The sequence below is a fragment of the Haliotis cracherodii genome, unplaced genomic scaffold (assembly GCF_022045235.1).
Source record: "Haliotis cracherodii isolate W230 unplaced genomic scaffold, xgHalCrac1.p SCAF_3, whole genome shotgun sequence".
NCBI classification, from domain to species: Eukaryota; Metazoa; Mollusca; class Gastropoda; order Lepetellida; family Haliotidae; genus Haliotis; species Haliotis cracherodii.
The window spans coordinates 46,702,800-46,723,455 of NW_027266286.1; the positions used below are offsets into that span (position 1 = coordinate 46,702,800).

Genomic DNA, 20,656 nt, shown 5'->3' on the forward strand with positions numbered 1-20,656 from the left:
GATCTTATTAATAACTGTGGTAAAAATGACCATTATCATATGATAATGAAATAAGAATAAAACTGCCTTGCTGGTAAAGTACACATGAAAACATGTTATTTGGATCTTGAAAGCATAAATTATACAGATGTTTACGCAAACAACAGATGACAAGATATAACGCTCCACCTATCTTACTGTGACGTTTGAGTACATCACATAGTACCATACGAGAGGTCAAGCAGGTGTTGACATACACATTTAGGGTAATAATAGCATGACGTTGTTGTTTTCCTAAATATTCTATAAACTATATTATGTCTTCGAATGGTAAGTGACGAAGTAGCAGCAGCAAAAAAAACATATCGTTCATGGGACGATGCCCCTGTCTTGCCAGTATGACATCTCATTGTAAGTCACAGACATGTACATATGTATGTGTGATATTTGGTCAATCCTGTGTCTTGTGGCAGACATAATGTGTGTCCACACTGATGTTACCATCCTTTCGTCTTTATCACACACGTGTATGCTCTTTTATCAGATAGTCGAACGGACTGGTGATTCGAAAACAATGTGTCGCTAAAATACATCACCATGAATCCACGCAGCAGATTTTTAAAGTAGTATGGAGGTGCTTTCCTTCGAATCTCACATTCTGACTCCAGATATGTTATAACAATATCTGACTGACACAATTATGTTAATGCTGGTGGACAGAGTTTAACACTCTTCAGTGCGAATGCGCTGGACCGAAAGCAGCTTTGAATAATATTTCCATTACATTAGGGCGTGTCAGTCTAAAAATGGGAGAAGGTGTTACTGGCCCTTTGTTCAAATGATCCTGTCACTTCGGAAATTTGCCTCAGACAACAGTGCCACCCTGCAAACTGTCTGCAAACATTTCACTATTTCAAGGACAGCATTGTCATTTATCAGCAACTAAGTGTTACTTGTATGTAGTTATATTGGTTATGAAACGAACAGCAGCATGGATTTGGATTTGTGTACTGCAGTCAGCGTGATCTAATACGCTAGATCAAGTGTATATTTAAAACAGCATTGTCATGTATATTGTATTATGTTTAAAGAATGTATTTTGAACAAACAAGATTTGATCTGTGTTGTAATTTGAATTTGCAATCAGTCCCCCGTCTAAGAAATATTAAGTGTGACAGCAACGTGAAATATACAGTTTGCGTTCATAAATGTTTGGGACGATTTGTGTTCATGTAAAAATATTTCAGGTCAATTAAGAATGAATTGTCTCAATGGTAGCTAGTACTATTTTCAGAGCTGGGTGTAACTGCTTAATTGGCATGCATTAATAATTTAAATTAATATATTTTATCATAATTGTAGTGTTGGCATTGAATATACACACACATATCTTGATATTACCTTACAATAATCTGCGCATCTACATTGTATATGTGGAACTTGCAAAGCCCCGTTGCGCGAATTTTTCCCTGTACACGTACATGTTATTCATGAATCTCAAGCATTTAGCTGTGCTCTGAGACATTCGCGAGGATAATAGGTTGTCTAATCTATATTTATCACTGCAATTTGATGCTAATTAATTGAAGGAAGATTGCAAGTAGCGAATCGCAAAGCATTTTCTATAGAATATAACACGTTACATTAGTGAGACGGGATTAACAACATCCCTGAAGACACCTGTCACGTGTATGCACAAAGCATCATCATCAAATGGCGCACTAACGTATCTCAATGTCCCCGCGTTGATCTGACTGATCAACAATGGCGTGTGGCAGCTTGGGATATTGAGTGATTTCTGAAGGATAAATGCCACACTCATCTGAATAGCATCATCATATGTTCCGCACCATACGACTGTGTGTCAGTAGTGTCACCATTAATTATTCATAGTGACTGATTGCTGTACACATATTCTCCGAGATGGTGATAATGACTCACTAATATGTGTCAAGGGGCAACAATTATAACCTAACAGATCAAGAATGTAATTCTTCTTCAAAACTGGATAACATAACTTTTATGAGGATGGTACTTTACGCTGCTACTATACTTATCATCTAATGAAATATTCAATAATAATATTAACATAGGCTGCGTGTAGAGGGGACAAGCGCGCTGAGCTGATGAGCCTTACCATCCTGGCTGTGCCAGGATCCCCCAAACCTTCTTTGCTGCATTTATTCATTTTAATCCGCACTACTACTACTACTACTACTACTACTACTACTGCTGCTACTACTACTACTACAACTACTTCTAATAATAATAATAATAATAATGAAAATTGTTCTCGTTGCCTTAGGTTTGGTACCACCCAATCTGTTGATAGACATTGGGAGAGCACAAGGAATACAGCCCTTCTGACAATCTGCGTAATTAATGCAGAACGCTGCAGTGTTGGAGAGTCTAGATCTTCACTTTCTCCGAAAAGTTCTGGCTGGATTTAACAAGGTGGCGCTTCCTGGGAGAAGTCCCATTCGCTGTCTTGGCTGAGTATAGAGGGGGCAAGAGGACCTGAGCTGATGATATGAGCCTTACCAGCCTGACTGTGCCAGGATCACCCAAACCCTCTTTGCTGCATTTTTTATTTTAATCTGTACATAATAATAATAATATTAATAATAATAATAATAATAATGATGATGATGATGATGATGATGATGAAGATTGGGCTTCTGATACTGTTGCACAATATCGTGACATCACTGGTAAAACATGGTGGATGCATCTGCATATATCTGTACACAGTTTCTTATATGTTGCGCTGAAATTCATTTGAACATTCACACGGAACGCCTAGGGTAGAATAGCATCTTTCAAGTCATAATGGTTTCTCTATTAGCCAGTAGTTGCATATATTGCTGGGAAATTTATGATAACGAGGAATCAATAAAGTTTATACTTGCGATAATTGTAAGTCGATACTGTGCAATTCTTAGGACGCTTTATCGTGTAAATAACAATAAAGTTGATCCAAGTTGATATTGTTATATGTGATATAACAATGTCAGAATGTAACTGTGTCTGTCTCCGACAACAACAGAAAAGATGTCACACGTGGGTTTCATGGAGGCGATTGGCATACACCGCAATAGTAAATTTGAAGCTTACCATAGGAAAGTCTACTCGGAAGTCACATGTTATCCCCACTAGCATCATCTAAATTAAGTGGATTTTAAAACAGGATTAATTTTCGCACGTACACGTTTTAAGGAGTTCCTACACACACGACTCATCCGGGATGGATACAGGGCTTAAGACTGCGCTTTTGTTGTGTTTATTGTTGTCACACTGCTTCGTCATACAAGGTAAGGAAATTGTATGTTGAAATGAGAAAAGAAAACCATTAACTTGAGACACAAAACTGTAGCACGTATGCACTATGACCTTAACATGAATATATTCATCCAAATATCAAGTTTGAGAGAATACACGGTAAACGTTTTTTCACGTTAGTGGGACATGTACCCCTGCCTTCAGCAGTGTTGATTTATATATCTATAATATGATATCATATAAGTGTGTCTTCACCCTGTTTTCAGCAGTGTTGATTTATATATCTATAATATGATATCATATAAGTGTGGCTTCACCCTGTTTTCAGCAGTGTTGATTCATATATTTATGATATGATATCATATAAGTGTGTCTTCACCCTGTCAACGGCAGTGTTGATTCATATATTTATGATTTGATATAATGTGAGTGGGACTTAACGCTGTTTTCAGCAGTGTTGATTCCTATATCTATAATATGATATCATATAAGTGTGTCTTAACCCTGTCTTCAGTGTTGATTCATATATTTCTAATGTGATATCATGTGAGTGGGACTGAACCCTGTGTTCAGCACTGTTGATTCATATATTTCTAATATGATATCATATAAGTGTGACTAAACCTGTCTTCAGCAGTGTTGATTCATATATTTATGGTATGATATAACTTGAGTGGGACTAAACCCTGTCTTCAGCAGTGTTCATTCAAATATTTCTAATATGATATCATGTGATGTGATGCAGGTTTCGGACCTTTATCTCTTTGGTGATACCCGCGAGCATGGGTATGATGCTACACAAAAGAATTTAGATAATAATCAGGGCCACGCCTAAAAGTGTTGTTTTCGTGCATATTCCGTTTGACGATTAATCCCAAGTCTACGGAGCAAAGCGATTCACATTGTTATTGTCATCACATTTAAAGCATGTATGTAAAATTGGTATTCATTTGTAGTAGACAAGTACTGGTAGCGTTAATTCGTTATGATGGAATATTATCCTCTTCTGTTTGTGTAGGACAGGTTTGCCGATCTGACCCGGGTGATAAAGGTAATTTTTTATCAATACGTGACCTTGCCTTTAAAAAATGGTATATTGTGTTTAATGTATCACACAGTCTAGCCGGAATAACGGCTGCTCTAAATCATATTGTCTTTCCTTTTTTTTGCTGAAAAAATATATATAATGGACCAGACAATTACAATTAACTGCTACAACTCTCTTTAAGACAGTGTACAAATAGTATTATCGATCGATGCAGGAAGACACTAACTTCATTTGGACGGGTAATTAACTAGGACTTGTATTGTGTCATGTCCTAGTTAACAATCGGTGCTGTTGGTTTGTTGCTCTGTTATAAATGCTACAATCGGCAATATGTCAGCTATATGATGACCGTCTTAACGTAATCCAGATACTGACAGTAAGAATATTAAAACACGCAGTTGGGATAAGATGGCATACAATCAATCACGTCACCGAGCCTTGCCACCCTATCCATTTAGTCGCCTCCTACGAACCACATATATTGCACCGCTAATATCAATTCCACGTTATTCTTATCCCGAATCCCTACTGGGGATATTGGAACATATAGGACATTCCATGATTTACCGTTTTGCAAACACCTCATTATCATGTACTATAATTCGTGAGTATTAGACGTTTTGATTTCCTCCCTTAAAGACATCCGAACATAACTACTCCTACAGCATTCAATTTTGTCAATTTGAATATTAATACATATCCAAAGTAGAAAAACGTGTCAAAGAATGTGTTTTTTCTAATTCTTTATGTATTTCTTTTTACAGTTATCAACATGTGCGAGAACTCCTTCAGTAACGGTAACTCCCTCTATCTGGACACGGCAAGAGCTGTCAATTATCAAGGCAGCTGTACATGTGGACTCAAGGCGCAAGGTGGCTCTGTTGAACTCCTGTTATCCGTGCGGGGAAATGAAACTGACTGTGATTCTACCCTGTTGATATCACCGCACATTGAGTACTCGTTTAGATGTGTCGGTAAAGAGCCGATAACTGCCACAGGGAAAATAGAGCCTGGCCAGGTCGTCTACATTACTCTCACAAAATCATCCACTGACGCTAAAGCGGCGTTGTGCGTGCACATAGGGCAACTATCGTTTGGAGGTGAGTGAGAGAGTAAATGTTTATGACGCCGAAAACATACATATTCCAGGTATGTCAGGGCGGTATGTAAACAATCCAGTTCGGGAAGGCGCACCAGTGACTGAAAAAAGAATGTATGAATACCTATTTGCGTCTGTGTATGAACAAAAATATGCGTTAGTTCATGAACAACTATATGCGTCAGTGTATGAACGACTACATGCGGTAATATTTGGACATCTATATGCTAAATTGTTTGATAAGCATTACTTAGAAGTTGACGGATGACAAGGTAGACACAATTTTTATGGATAACAACGTCTTAGAAGTTGACGGATGACCATTCTTGTATCTATGCCCAATAGAGTGTGGACATCTATACACCGTAGAGTGTAGACATCTATACCCAGTAGTGTGTAGACATCTATACCCAGTGTTGTGTGGACATCTATACCCAGTAGAGTATAGACATCTATACCAAATAGTGTGTAGACATATATACCCAGTGTTGTGTGGACATCTATACCCTGTAGAGTATAGACATCTATACCCAATAGTGTGTGGACATTTATACCGAGTAGAGTGCAAACGTCTATACCTAATAGAGCGTGGACATCTATACCCTAGTAGTGTGTAGACATCTATACCCAGTAGTGTGTAGACATCTATACCCAGTAGAGTATAGACATCTATACCCAATAGAGTGTGGACATCTATACCCAGTGTTGTATGGATATCTATACTCAGTAGTGTGTAGACATCTATACCCAGTGTTGTGTGGACATCTATACCCAGTGTTGTATGGACATCTATACCCAGTAGTGTGTAGACATCTATACCCAGTGTTGTGTGGACATCTATACCCAGTGTTGTATTGACATCTATACCCAGTAGTGTGTAGACATCTATACCCAGTGTTGTGTGTGTATCTATACCCAGTAGAGTATAAACATCTACATTGTATACCCAATAGAGTGTGGACATCTATACCAAGTAGAGCGTGGACATCTGTACCCATTGTTGTATGGGCATTCTTTCTCAGTAGAGTGTAGACATCTATACCCAGCGTTGTATGGACATCCATATCCATGCAGTGTGTGGACATCTACACCAAGTAGTGTGTGGAGCATCCATTTCTGAGCATGTCTCTTGTGATGATATACAGAGGTTAATTGATAACATGATTACAGAGATGGTGTAACGTGACATATCCTTCCCCGGTGAAACAAATATAGTATGTGTACAAGTAATTTATAATATAGGTACTGTTTTTTTTCTGGAAATTCAAATAGGAACTGTAAGTTCCCATGATCCCCAGTATGGTAGCCTAGCTTTGTTTGCTGGTGCCCTTTATCAACAGATATTTCACAATAAGTACATCGTTTTCATCGCTATGTGGCTGCAATATTGTGGATGCGGATTTTACTAGCTCACTCTGGAAACTTCTGAATGACCATCAAAATGTACGTCTATTTATTATTTCATCTTTGGTCTGTTTGCAGGATCTCTCAGTTTGAACTGCTATGCGGGGACCTTGAAACCATCAACAACCACTTCTGTGCCAGTAACTACGCCGACGCCGACGCCGACGCCGACGCCGACTCCGCCTCCAACTACAAGGCCTAGTACACAAACTGTCAGCAAGGGTCTGGTGCCTCCTAATACAGGTATGCATCTTCAAGTCCATTGCCATATTATCACAAAGACTCGTTGCCTCTTTAATAACGTTAACCCCCTCGTATTCATAACCATTTGGTTTGAAACAGGGATTGAACACTTTCCAATCCAAACCATTAAGCTTTACCGAAACATAAAAGACAGCCGTTGATCTTCCTTCTCATGACTGATAAGCATTTTGTTATAACGATATGTACAATTACATGCATAATTGTGATTTCAACAGCATATGTGAAGCACCACTTTATGGTCCGAAACACAACAGAAATCGACAAACTGAGTGACTGTATGAAACGTTAAGGGACAACAGATTATTTGTTTGTTTGTTTGTTGTTTAACGCCGCACTCAGCAATATTCCAGCTATATGACGGCGGTCTGTAAATGATCGAGTCTGGACCAGACAATTCACTGATTGACAACATGAGCATCCATCCATGCAATTTGGATCGATGACATGTATCAACCAAGTCAGCGAGCCTGACCACCCGATCCCGTTATTTGCCTTTTACGACAAGCATAGTCGCCTTTTACGGCAAGTATGGGTTGCTGAAGACCTATTCTACCCCGGAATCTTTACGGGTCAGAGTATTTGTAATTTGTCGCTTTCTATATCCGACAGGGACATCGTGCAATGCAGAACTTAACTTTGCTTCAGGCGCTGTCAGTGCCTGTCATATATGTGTGTAAAGTATGATGAAGCGCCACATTTTGCTTAAAACATAGTTTCCCGGTTCCATGTTCAATTCAGCGCGTATGCGTCTTCAGGTCACCTACATGTTGAGATCTACATTGAAAATAAATTTTCATCACCTGAGCAGACGCACGAAAATGACTGAAATAAAGCTTTGAAACATAAAATAGAACATTACAGCCTGTCAGCAAATCGGCCAGTTCTGAACCAGTGTGAATGTTAAATAATGTTGTATACAGGAAACATCTGTTTCAGCCAACATCTGCTCAGAGGACCCCAATGACAAAGGTATGTAGATGCAACCTCCTCATCCAGACGTTTTGTTTGTTAGTGTGTTGTAAAACGACAAAAATAGCAATATTCCCGCGATATAACGGCGGACTGTAGATAATTTGATCAGTACCAAACAATCCATTGATTGACGTCATGAGTATCGAACTATGCATTTGAGATACGATGACATGCATCAACCAAGTTAGCGAGTCTGATCACCCGATTCCGTTAGACGCCTCTAACGACAAGCATAGCCGCCTCTTAAGGCAATCATGGGTTGCTGAAGACATATTCTATGTCGGATTATTATGTAAGTTCAGAAGCACTCCGGTGTATATACGTACATCATTGTCCTATCATGTTATTCCAGACCTCGTGTGATATACTGGTGATAATCTTTTCATAATGTTGGTCATGGGCGACTGAGTGGTTTAGGGCACCGCATTTCCACGTGATCCCTTATCTGCAACGTTGTTTTAACGTTGTGAAATAACGTTGCACGTTCACGTGATAATAACGTTGTGACAATGTTATATCACGACGTTACCAATCCACAACCTTTCCCCAAAGCTGTGACAACGTCGTGTGTTAGCTGGGTTACATGCACCATTTCGATTCCGTTGTTGGAATGACTTGTATCATTTCATTTTCACAACGGGACAGCCCAACTCATTGGTTGGGTAAAACTCTGTAACCAGGCCACATTGGGTAATGATCGAATGCTGGTGTGATGGTAATGAAACGTATGCCTTCTAGATATCAGACAGTTAGCACTGAGAATGTTGAGTGCCTAAAGAGGTTTAAGATTACCATTTTGTGTCATGGTAGCAGTAATACAAACATATGTAATCTATGCAACGTAGATACAATGGCTTGCATCAAATTTATATTTCAGTCATCAACATGTGTGAGCGCGACTTTGGCAGCGGTAATTCTATCTATATGGATACGACAAAAGCTGTGAACTACCAAGGCAACTGCGTGTGTCAACTCAGGGCGCAAGGTGGAGCTGTTAATCTCGAGTTATCAGTGAAGGGTGTCCACGCCGATTGCAACGCCACCCTGTATCTAGCTCCTTTCATTGACTATACCTTTAATTGTGTACAACTGGAATCTGCTTCGACCACAGGGAAGATCGAAGTGGGCCAAACCGTTTTCGTTACCCTGTCCAAGGCATCTCCTGACGCTGTAGCCGATTTGTGTGTGCACATAGTGCAAACATCGTCTGGAGGTATGTCAGCAGGAAATGATGAATGAGTGCATTACATTTTACGCTGCTTTGAACAGTATTTAGGTAATACAACGGCATTTAAACGTAAACTTTACGTAACGAAAACTGATATTTCCATGTGACACAGGTCTTTTACGCTTGCCACTTTGGTAAAATGAATTTGCTGTGCACGGTGCCAGGAACTAAGAATCATTATCCGTGAGATTTTGGCTTCTAAGCTCCAATCAGCGGGTCCTGGTACGGGAACACCGTATACCAATTTAACTCCCATATCCCAGAAGACAAAATGATGCTCGTGGTGTGTGGTTGATGTAGATGAATAGATAGATATTATTAAGTAGCAATACAAATTGGAATTAAAAACGTGATGAATAATGAAGCCATCATCATAAGCTAAATTATCGATATGGCTTCAAGAGTAACGATATAAGGCTCCGATATCAATATCCTTATAAAGCTTCAAAAACTCTTATGAAAGGAAGGGGCGGTCGGGTAGCCTAGTGGTTAAAGCGTTCGCTCGTCACGCCGAAGGCTCGGGTTCGATTCCCGACATGGGTACAATGTGTGAAGCCCATTACTGGTGTCCCCCGCTGTGATATTGCTGGAATATTGCTAAAAGCGGCGTAAAACCATACTCACTCACTCACTCACTTATGAAAGGACGCAATTCCATTGGTGACTTGTACTGTTTTATGCGTTTCTGTGTTTGTTCAGGTGAACATTTAACATGCCTTTGCATGTGTTTGTGACGGGTGCCACCGGTGGCACATGATACTCTCACCTTTTCGTAAACACCGAAATTCATTCACAATGTACTACATTTCAAAAGTCACTTCCCCTGTATTTTGCTATACGTTCGCGATAGTGCCGTGAAAGTATTGCGAAAGTTACTCGAAAGTCGCGCGATAATACCGCGTAGTGGCTAGAAAATGCCGCGAAAGTTGCGCGCCAATGCCGCGAAGTTTCGCGTAAGTGGCGCAAAAGTGCCGTGATAGTGCCGCGATAGTGCTGTGAAAGTGGTGCGATTGTGCCGCGATATTGCCGTGAAAGTTGCGCGATAGTGCCGCAAAAGTCGGTAATAGTGCCGAGAAAGTGGCGCCATATTGGTACACTGCATGCACACTTCAGAAATGCTGTCGTGCGTTACTTCCACATGTATTACGGATGTATGTTCAATCTAACCTGGAGCTACATGTATATAAGCCTGTTGCTCGTGTTATGTTTCAAGAGGTGTAGGTGTATGTTAACAGTATAAAGCTTTACATGGATATGTTCTTAAACTGTCAGTGTATTTTTGTCCTCAGTTCATCTGATTCATACACAATAAGGACTTGCGTTCGTCCGTAAATGCCTGAAATGCTGAGTGTTGACAGCGGCCATCACAGTCTCTGTTTAGCATTTAGCATTCAGGATTAAATATATGAAAATACATTTCGGTTTTGATGTGCTCATGAAAACGGAATAACTTTCCTCAAAACGAAGTAGAAACCAGGTTATACACGGATGATACATACATGTAAGGAAGAGAATTTATGGATGGTAACTTTATTATGAGGAACACGATGTTTTGAAGTAATATTTACTCCTTCATCAGGTGAAGGAGTAAGAATTCACTCCGAAACATTGTGTTCCCCAAATCAAAGATGTCTTCCTTATGTGTTGAACTTGTAAATGATTTTCAAAGACATGATACATAGACGGTTTTAAAATGATAGGTCAAATACTGTGTTGTTTATCTGTTCCACATAGTGGTAAGTTGTAAGATGAGTTTCTGCTTGTTAATCAGACAAACTACTGCTACACTTGGTTTGTGCAAAAGTTGGTGCACGTATACACATGTCGAGTGTCTCAGATACGTGGGGTCTGCTTACTTACTTAAATTGGGACTTTAACGTGCGCTTTCTGACACATGCGTAATTCGCGCACGGGCCCGCCAGGCCATTTAGTGTTTGGTCGAAAAGGGTATGTCCGAGAAGGCGGGGCAACCTGGGGGCTTTTAGGGTTGTTTACTTAATTTGAATAACAAATTTGGAATTTTGAAATATGCCATGCAAAAGGTTGAGGGGGGACTAAATGTAGTTTTAGCAGTTGTAGTTCTAAGTATGTTTTTGTAAGTTTCGAATTTTAAGGTTTATTGGCAGCTTTTTGTTGTACTTTGTTAGATGCGGCTGAGTAGGCCTGTTTTGATTAGATATATGCTTAGTGCTTTAATGGTTTGTAAGTCATATAGGGTGTTTAGTACCGTTGCTAGTGTCATTTGATTGTTGCAGTTTAGTGTGGATTGGAGTTTTGTTCTTTGTTGCTGGTACTGAGTGCAATATAGGATTTTCTATGGGGTTTCTATAAGTTGCAGTGGGGACATTTCCAGGATTGGTGTTTTTCTAATTTGGTGTAGGTGGGAGTTTAACTTAGTGTGGCCTGTTACTTTGCCACTTTTGTATTACTTTTAATTTAATTTTTTTACATTGGTAGGTTGTTGCTTACTTCTTCTAATTTTAATGCTGATTTTGCTGCTTTGTCTGCGTGTTCGTTGCCAAACACTCAAACGTGGGCAGGGATCCGTACTATGTCTATGTCTTTACCTAGTTTACGTAGATTGTTGGCGCTTTTAATTTTCGGTTGTTTTAGTTTTGGGCGTTTTTTTTTGTGTTTTAGATTTTTTAAAGCCTGGAGCCCACTTAATGAATCTGAAAGGAATAGGGTTTTTGGTGGCGGGGTCTGCAGATATAGTTGTGATTTGATGAATTCTTTATTATCTAGACATTTGAGAGCGAACCAGACTGCAGCATTATTCACAATGAATATACTCAGAATATCTACTCCAATAAAAAAAGCACCCCACAGTTTATTATGTAACTTATAGCGAGACAACTCGGATAGTTAATTACATTGTCTACTCACAATGCTAAGCAGGTGCACGAAATAACAGGAAGAGTCATGCGTTATATAACATCATAAACGTGGAGGGTGAAATCCACCTTCCAGCAAATTGTATTCATTAGGAGTAGGGTAGATTCAGCTGTGCAGACAATTGAATAGTAGCGTTAACCAGTGGCATTTAAGACGTTTTTACATTTATAACATATGTAATACTCATGGTCATTAGGACGGAAGCGCAACAGATATGAACGATGTCGATAGATTTGTGCGAGGATCAAGGATGACCATCTATTTGCGACACAAGATCTATACTGTATTTTTCCGTGAGTGTTTGTACGTGGGCCTATGGCCTTTATACTGAAAAATAAAGAATTGAATTGAAATAAAGAATTGAATTGACACAAGATCATATTTCTTCGTCAGCAACATCTCACATATCCTGTGGTATCGTGTTTGCTTAGAATATAGAACAGTGACTTCAAACACATTACACTATGCAGTCATTTTGTCGTCTTGTTCTTAACATTCCTTCGCTGAAATAGGATTGCTACGCAGTATTTAATGAACTTGTTACGTTGGATTCGAGACCAGAAAACATGTTATGTATCGATACCGGTTGTTTATTAAAGTTCACTAAAGGAGGGAGGGCTACAATTGACAAGGACCTCTTGGCTACAGGTCATGTAAATATGTTTCTCATGTCGTTGTGTTTAGTTATACGTGTGCGCCTTCACCAATGAAGTAAGTGAATGTTAAGAAGACAAGATAACATGTACCTGTATCATCCATCACTCAAAACAATGTAGGTATGGTTTGACACTGTTTTATAACGTTTGTAGAACGGATAGGACAGCACAAGCCAGTGCTGGCTTCTGTTGCTGCCTCTCCGAAGATCTGAATAAAAAGGTTATCATACACATTGCCACATATTACTTTCTAGATAGGAACATTTACAACGCGGGATTGTTGGCTCATTTTTTATGTACCACACCATATATTTAAGGAGTGTAGGACATTTCCCCCAAAATGACAGTCCCCTACTCGGACAATATCCCGTTCTGACATTTCCTCACATTGAATATATTAATAATTTATATTACAGTTTCATTTACAGTTTGACAAACTATTGTAATATAAACATGAAAAGTCATCATCACATGTTAAGTTCACTACATGTCACTAGCTGGAAGTGACATGGGAAATAGATTTTACTCTTTGTTCAGTTGTCCTTCATTTACAGACACATTTGACAAAAAAATGCACGAACTGGTCGAGTGACCTCCTTTCATCAGGTTGAAAGGATTACCCACAGAGAAAGAAAGGATTAGAAATCGATATGCTACTATGTATTTACTACCAACTTCCTCTAATATTAAACTGATACCCTTGGTATCCCCTAATGAGATCATGTATACTTGTCACACCCGGTAATTGTTAAGATCACAAATCCTATCTACAGCCAGGCAGTCCATACATGTTTCCAATATCCTGTTATAATTAGTGATGAATGCTAGAAAACACATCCTGAAAGATATCCTGAGACGCCTCCAAATGTCCACTTCATAATTCTTACAAAAAGTGATATTCTACAGTAATAACAGTTGAAGGCTAATCCACAAATACCATCGCATCAATTGTTACGGAGTGGTGACCATCATTCGTAAATGCAAAAAATTGCAAAAATCAAACTGCTGGGGATAGAATGCACTTTAAAGCGAGCTGCAATCTTCTTTCGGATATTAGATATTCGTTATGGAGATATTCATAATAATAAAACTTATAATCGAAATAAATCAACTAAATTATCATTTTTAAACTCATAAATATTCTAGATTATGTCCCTACCTTACGTTTAGCATCCGACAGTAATAGTTATAATTCACCCAATACGCTGCTGATAAAACAATAATATTTGAATGAGTCTCGGATTTAATCGGAGCATATGTTAACGTTGTATAGAGGTCTGACGTAAATTGACTATCGCCTGTCTGTAAAGTGTGACCCTCATGACGCCCTTATTTATTGTCACTGTCTTACTTAAAACATTCGAGTGACTCCGTTTTTCATTTCGTGTGACGGTGAGGCATTAAAACATTCTTACACCCCTCACGTACTTTGATTCGTCTCGATAAACGCATCAATACAAAGCTTATGTAATCGGTAACGATGTAGTCTCACTAACAGAACTAACAGACGGGCGCGAAGCTTTAGTGACAATACCCTAATTACTTCATGATATACATGACGATGAATGAGCGGCGACAGTCGGTTCAAATGTGTGCATTTGTTGTCTATGCCTACGCTTATAGTACCTGGTCGTGTTTAAAGAAAGTTAACATTTTAGATATAATGGAGGGTTTACTACCGCTACGCCCGAACGTAACGGTTGTCACAAGCATGATGATCATGTCAAGGATACATAACCTATTATTCAAATACGAATGTACATGTGTTCTAAATAAGCACATTTACATTTACAAGCAAACATAATTTGACACAGTGTCATGATATTGCTGAATGGTTGCGTGGCCACCCATAGTAGGTGTTGTGTGGTCTGCAGGGCGTTATCAGGCGCCCTATTTTTTCTTCTACAGTGTCAGGCGACCCCCGGCATTCAGCTGCATGACCAGGGTTTCTGTAGCTTTTTGTTCCGTCTATAAATGCGTGTCTGGTCTGACTGACTGACTGACTGATATATAAGATTTAACGTGCGCTTTCCGACTACAGCGTATTTCGCACACGGGCCTGGCCGGACCATTTAGTGTATTCCGAGAAGGGTGAAAGTGGTGTGTGCAACCCAAGAGGGGGCTTTTAGGGGTTGCTTATATTGATTTTTTGAAATTTTTAAATTTTGAATAAATGCCGAGGTGGGTGGAGGAGGGAACTAAGGGAGCCGGGTGAGGTGGGTGTTTGTATGTTTATTGGATTTTGGATTGGTAGATTAATTAATTTTTAGATGCGCTTAATTAGGTCTGTTTTGATTAGGAATACGTCTAGGGCCTTGAAGTTTTCTAGTTTATTTTGAGGGTTTAGTATTTCATCTAGAGTAGGAACCTTATTTATATTGAGGGTGGTTTGTAGTGTGGTTCTGTGTGTTTGATAGTGGGTGCAGTGAATGAGTGCGTGTTCTTTGGTTTCGGGTTGTTTGCAGTGGGGGCAGTTGCCTGTGGTGTGTCTTTTAAGTTGTTTTAGGTGGTTATTTAGGTTAGTGTGTCCTGTTTGGAGTTTTGTAATTAATCTGTCAATTTTTTTAGAGGGGTGTAGGATTTTAGGTTTGGCTAGTGGTTTTCTGAGCACTTTTTTGATTTGGCTATTTGAGTTTTGATATTGATTATGCCATTTTTTGGTTATTTTTTGTTTGTTTACACTTTTAATTTCTGATTTTGAGATGGGTAGGTTTAGGCTTATTTCTGGTATTTTGAGAGATAATTTAGCTGCTTTATCGGCGCTTTCGTTGCCGTAAATTCCTACGTGGGCGGGGATCCACAAGAAGGTTATTTGTTTGCCTGCTTTTGTTAGGTCGTTGGAGCTTTTAAGTATTTGGTTTATTAATTTAGGTCGTTTTTTTGTATTTTTGTTTTGGAGGGCTTGTAGTCCACTAAGGGAGTCAGTGAGAATTAGGATTTTTTTGTTATTTTTAGATTGTTGGTTATGCAGGGCTGAGGCCATGCCCATAAGTTCGGCCGTGAATATAGATTGGTTGTTAGGGAGTCGGTAAGATTGTGTGGATATAACTGGTTGTGTGGTATGGACTCCGAAGCCTGTGTGGTTGGAGATCGGGTCTGAAGATCCGTCAGTGTATATGTGACACCAATTTGGCCAATTTTCGTGTATGTATGCAAGTGTGGTGGTTTTAGCTATGTTTGGGTCGGTTTGTTTATTTATTTGGTTAGCTAGCGTTGTGTCTATTTGGGGTATTTTGAGTTTAGGGGTGAAGATATTTGATTTTTTGCAGTTTTGTTTAAGATTTTGAGTTTGGTGTTCATTGAGGTAGTTGGTTATTCTTTGGGATATTGGGGTGAGTAAGGGGTGTTTGCGAGCTAGAGCTTGGTTTCTTGGGCTAATGTTTTGGTTAATTAGGTTTTGGATGAGAGGGTTTGTTTGGGACGCGGCCCAGAAATTAAGGCTTAGATGTTCCCTGCGTAGATTTAGTGGCATTTCTCCTGTAAGGGCCTGAAGTGAGGTGTAGGAGGTGCCATGTTGGGTGCGTGTAATTAGTTTGAGAGCCTGATATTGTATTGAGTCAAGTTTTTTAGAAAGAGAGTTGTTTAGGGTATTGTATATGGCACAGCCGTAGTCTAGTTTTGATCTAATTAGTGTTGTATATAGTGAGAGGAGGGTATCTTTGGAGGCTCCCCAGTTAGAGCCGGTGAGACATCTTAATGTGTTAAGGTCTTTGCTACATCTAGTTTTTAGGTTTTGGACGTGAGCCTCCCAGGTGAGGTGTTGATAGAAAATAAGTCCTAAGAATTTTGTTTGTTTTTGGAATTTGATTGTTTGGTTGTTTAGCTGGAGGATTGGGTAGGCAGGTTTCATGTTTTTATGTTTGAATACTACTCCTGTTGTTTTATCTGAGTTAAGGGAGAAGCCCCATTTGTCTGCCCATTGTTGTATTTTATTTAGAGATTTTTGGATTAAGTTTTCTGCCATTTTAATGCTTTTAGTGCGGATCCATAGGGCTCCGTCATCCGCGAATTTTGAAGTGTTTAGTTTAGGGGATAAGCCCTCGAATAGATCATTTATCATTATATTGAAGAGGGTTGGGCTGAGGATGCTGCCCTGGGGAGTGCCATTTTCTAGGGGACACTGGTCCGATAGTGTATGGTCTATACCCACGGTAATTTTGCGATTGTTTAGCAAATCTTGGATGAAGTTTATTATTTGACCTTTTAGTCCTATTTTTTTTAGTTTTTGTATTAGCCCGTGGTGCCATACCATATCGAAAGCTTTAGAGAAGTCGAGGAATATGCCTATGGTGTATTGCTTGTTTAGCTGTCCTGTTTTTATATCCTGTTCTAGTCGGGCAAGGTTATCGAGAGTTGATCGGCCAGGAGTGAAGCCGCTTTGGTCGGGGTTTATGATGTTGTTTTGGTCTAGGTAGTGCTGTAGCCTATTTTTAGTCATAAGTTCCATTATTTTGCAGAGATTTGAGGTTAGGGAGATGGGCCTATAGGAGTTTGCCTGATCTGCTGGTTTATTTGGTTTAGGTATTGGGATTACTAGAGCTTCCTTCCATGAGGATGGGACCTGTCCGTTTAGGTAGACTAGGTTGTATAGTTTAAGTAAAGTTTGGAGTAGTTTGGTAGGTAAGTGTTTGATTATTTGGTAAGAGGTGAGGTCTAGGCCAGGGGCTGTTCCTTTTTTTCTGTTGTTTAGTATGTGATTTAGTTCTTCTATGGTGTAAGGTTGATTTATTTCTAGGTTGTCTTGTCTGTTTTCTTTGGAGAATTTGGTTTCTTTATTTAGTTTATCTTGGAATTTCTTACTGAAGTTACTGTTGCTGCTAACTTTAGAGAAGTGTTTGGCTAGGTTGTTGGCCTTTTGGGTGGGGTTAGTTGAGTTGTTTATATTGGGGCTTTTTTTGTGCCGTTTGATGCCTCGGATGGCGTGAATTTTGCGCCACACCTTCCTAGCGTCGGTGTGGTGGTTTAGCTCCTCACAGAATATTTTCCAGTTTTTGGTTTTAGCAGTTTTAACTAGGTATTGCACTTGGTGGTTAAGTTCATGAGCTGTTTTGAGATGAGAGGGGTCTCGTTTAGCTCTGTTGAAAGCTGATTTGCGTTTTAGTCTAGTTAGCTCTATTTCCTCATTCCACCAAGGGACAGTGGGTTTTCCTGGGTTGGATGATTTGAAGGGGATTGCGGATTTGGCTGCGTTGATTATGAAGTTAGTTAGGTTTTGACAGAATGTTTCGGGGTCTGTTGTTTCTAAATCGTTTAGATTAGCTTCGTTGCATAATTCTTGGAATTGGTCCCAGTTGGCGTTTTTGTACTGAAATTTAGGTTCCTGTTTAGGGGATTGATTTGGTATTTTTATATTTCCTAGGGTTATATTTATGGGAAAGTGGTCGCTGCCTAGAGGTACTGGGTGGACGTCCCACATCAGACTTTGTGCTAAGTCTGGCGTACATATTGTTAAGTCGATAGCCGACATGGTGTGGTGGGTTTTGTCGTAACTAGTTGGTTGGTTATTGTTTAATAGTATTAGGTCATTTTTTTCGATCCACTCTGATATTAGTTGTCCATGGTAGTCTAGTTTATCTGCAATGCCCCAGGTAGGATGATGGCCATTGAAGTCTCCTAGGAAGATGGTTGATTTATTTCCTAATTGGTAAAGGATATCTAGGTCTGTATCTTTAATTGGTTTTAGTGTTGAGTGATAGATGTTAATGATTTTTTATTTTTTGGTTATTGATGGTGACTTGGATTCCGTTAGCTTCTAGATTAGGAGTGTTTACTTTAACTTCCTCGTAGTTAATATCCTCTCTAACGTAGATGATTAGACCTCCTCCTGTTCTGCCTGGCATGGTTTTGGACCTGTCGGTTCTCACTGCGTTATAATTTGGTAGGTTTAATTTAGTTTTATGTGAGAATTTGGTTTCTTGAATACAAGCTACATGGGGACCTTTATCTATTTTGAATTTAGCTTTGAGTTCAGAACCATGGCGGGCGAGGCCATTGGCATTCCATTGAAAAATGTTTAGGCCTTCCATTGGGAAACTGGGTGGATTTATGTTTGGTTTAGGCTTGGTTTAGGTATTTACTTTAGTAGGTTATTAAGGTTGCTGCTGAAACGGTCGAAAGAGGTGCTGACGAGTTTTAGTTTATGTGCTACACCAAAGAAGGCTTTTGAGCTGGCTTCTGGATTAGACTGCTTTAACACGTAAGCTAGTAGGAGGACTAAGTTGTTTAGATTTTTGCTTGATACGTTTTGGGTGAGTTTTTTTCTATAGCTTTTGGTTTTTGGGGCTGACAAGGTAAGATCGTTTATTTCCTCTGAGGATGTGTACTCGTCTTCTTCGGTTAAGTTGTCTTTAGTTTGGTCAATCTGTTCGGTGGTGGGTTGCATGCTGGGTTTGGGTGCGAGAGTCTGAGTGGTTTCTGTAGTTTCCCTGTTGACTGGGTGTTCGGGGGTTGCCTGTAGGTTTGGGAGTGTTGTTGCCCTTGTGGCTGTGATGGCTTGTGTTGGTGCTGGTTGTGTGGTGGTCGTTGTGCGTTGGGTTTTGCTTGCGGGTGTAGATGTGGTAATTGTAGGGTGAGAGGCGGGGAGGGTGAGAGTGTGAGTTTGTGGGATGTGTGGGGTGTTTGTTTCATTTGCGATGTATGCGTCTCGCTGATTTTGGTCCCATACGGAGACTGGGTATACTGTTTTGCGTGCGTGAGTGTTGTTGTTTGGGGGTGGTCTGGTCGGACCCCGCTTACTTTTATTAGAATGCCAGCCTTCGACCTGGCTGGTTGTTTGAGATCCTGTGGAGCTGAAGCCTCTGCTCACCATCGTGAGCTTCGCTCACTTGCCTGTGAGACGGCCCTATAATCCTCTATTGTTTTACCAATCAACACGCTTCATTGGCTATCGTTTTACAAAAAAGCTTTTCGCAATAGAGTGATTTGGTTTACTTTTGACACTGTTTCTTGTAAATATTCCCTGGATAGAGAAGATATTGGCGACGTGGGTTCCATGCATCTTTTGATATTTGTAAACAATTCAGTTCATTAATTTGAGCTCGAACATATGTTTAAGAAAGTAAGAGAGATTACTCGCGAGTGTGTTATCGGATATGTCCAATTGGCTTGTTATAAGCTATATTTCAAGCGTCTATACTGACATGTACTAACACCCGCCAACAATGTTAGTGAAATATTTAATATGCTACAGTTTCATAATAAAAGCGACACAATCCTTTCCATATTCAAAAGAAAATCTCTGCTAAAAGCATATCCGACTCTATCGTGAGCATGTGTTTATAAATCACTGTCAAATAGTGATGGTATCGGGCGTTCGTGAAATGTTAATTCCATGTAAGGGGAAAATAATACAACATAATCGTCTTGCCACCTACCATCCCAGATAATATTTCCCCCGGGAATGTTCTTTTAAACACATACATGCGTATCTAAAGAAAGAAGTCTGTGTATTGCTTTAATAATAATATTGCATATATTTAAGGCAAAGCCCGTACGTTATATGCCTACATTAAATTGACACTTTTGCTACTTACACGTTTCACAAAATGAACCCGTTAGACCACTTCAGAAATTGATCTATGAAATTGTGAAATGTCCGCGTCCAACGGGTCGATGCGTATGTGAACCAACTATTTAATTATCTGTTTTAGAACATTGAAATGTTTCTAACACTGACAAGAGGTATAATACGTGAATAGTTAGAAGGGGCACTACTTATCAGAAAGAATCACTGAAATCAGTGAGTGAGTTGGGTTTAATGCCGCTAATCTCTAGCTTCTTCTCGGCAGTCTGACATTGGCCGCTTGGGCACACTAGCTGCCGTGAGTCGATTT

The 20,656-nt window shown here is 39.6% G+C and overlaps 1 protein-coding gene across 1 annotated transcript in view; it reads left to right on the forward strand.

Moving 5' to 3' along the window:
* LOC139475479 (mucin-2-like) overlaps positions 1-20,656 on the forward strand; it is a 98,436-nt gene that overhangs the window by 34,535 nt on the left and 43,245 nt on the right. The window contains exons 2-5 of the mRNA XM_071258683.1: positions 5,071-5,406; positions 6,888-7,052; positions 8,010-8,042; positions 8,923-9,258. Of these exons, the coding sequence (XP_071114784.1) occupies positions 5,071-5,406; positions 6,888-7,052; positions 8,010-8,042; positions 8,923-9,258 (870 nt within the window). The remainder of the gene's footprint in view (positions 1-5,070; positions 5,407-6,887; positions 7,053-8,009; positions 8,043-8,922; positions 9,259-20,656) is intronic.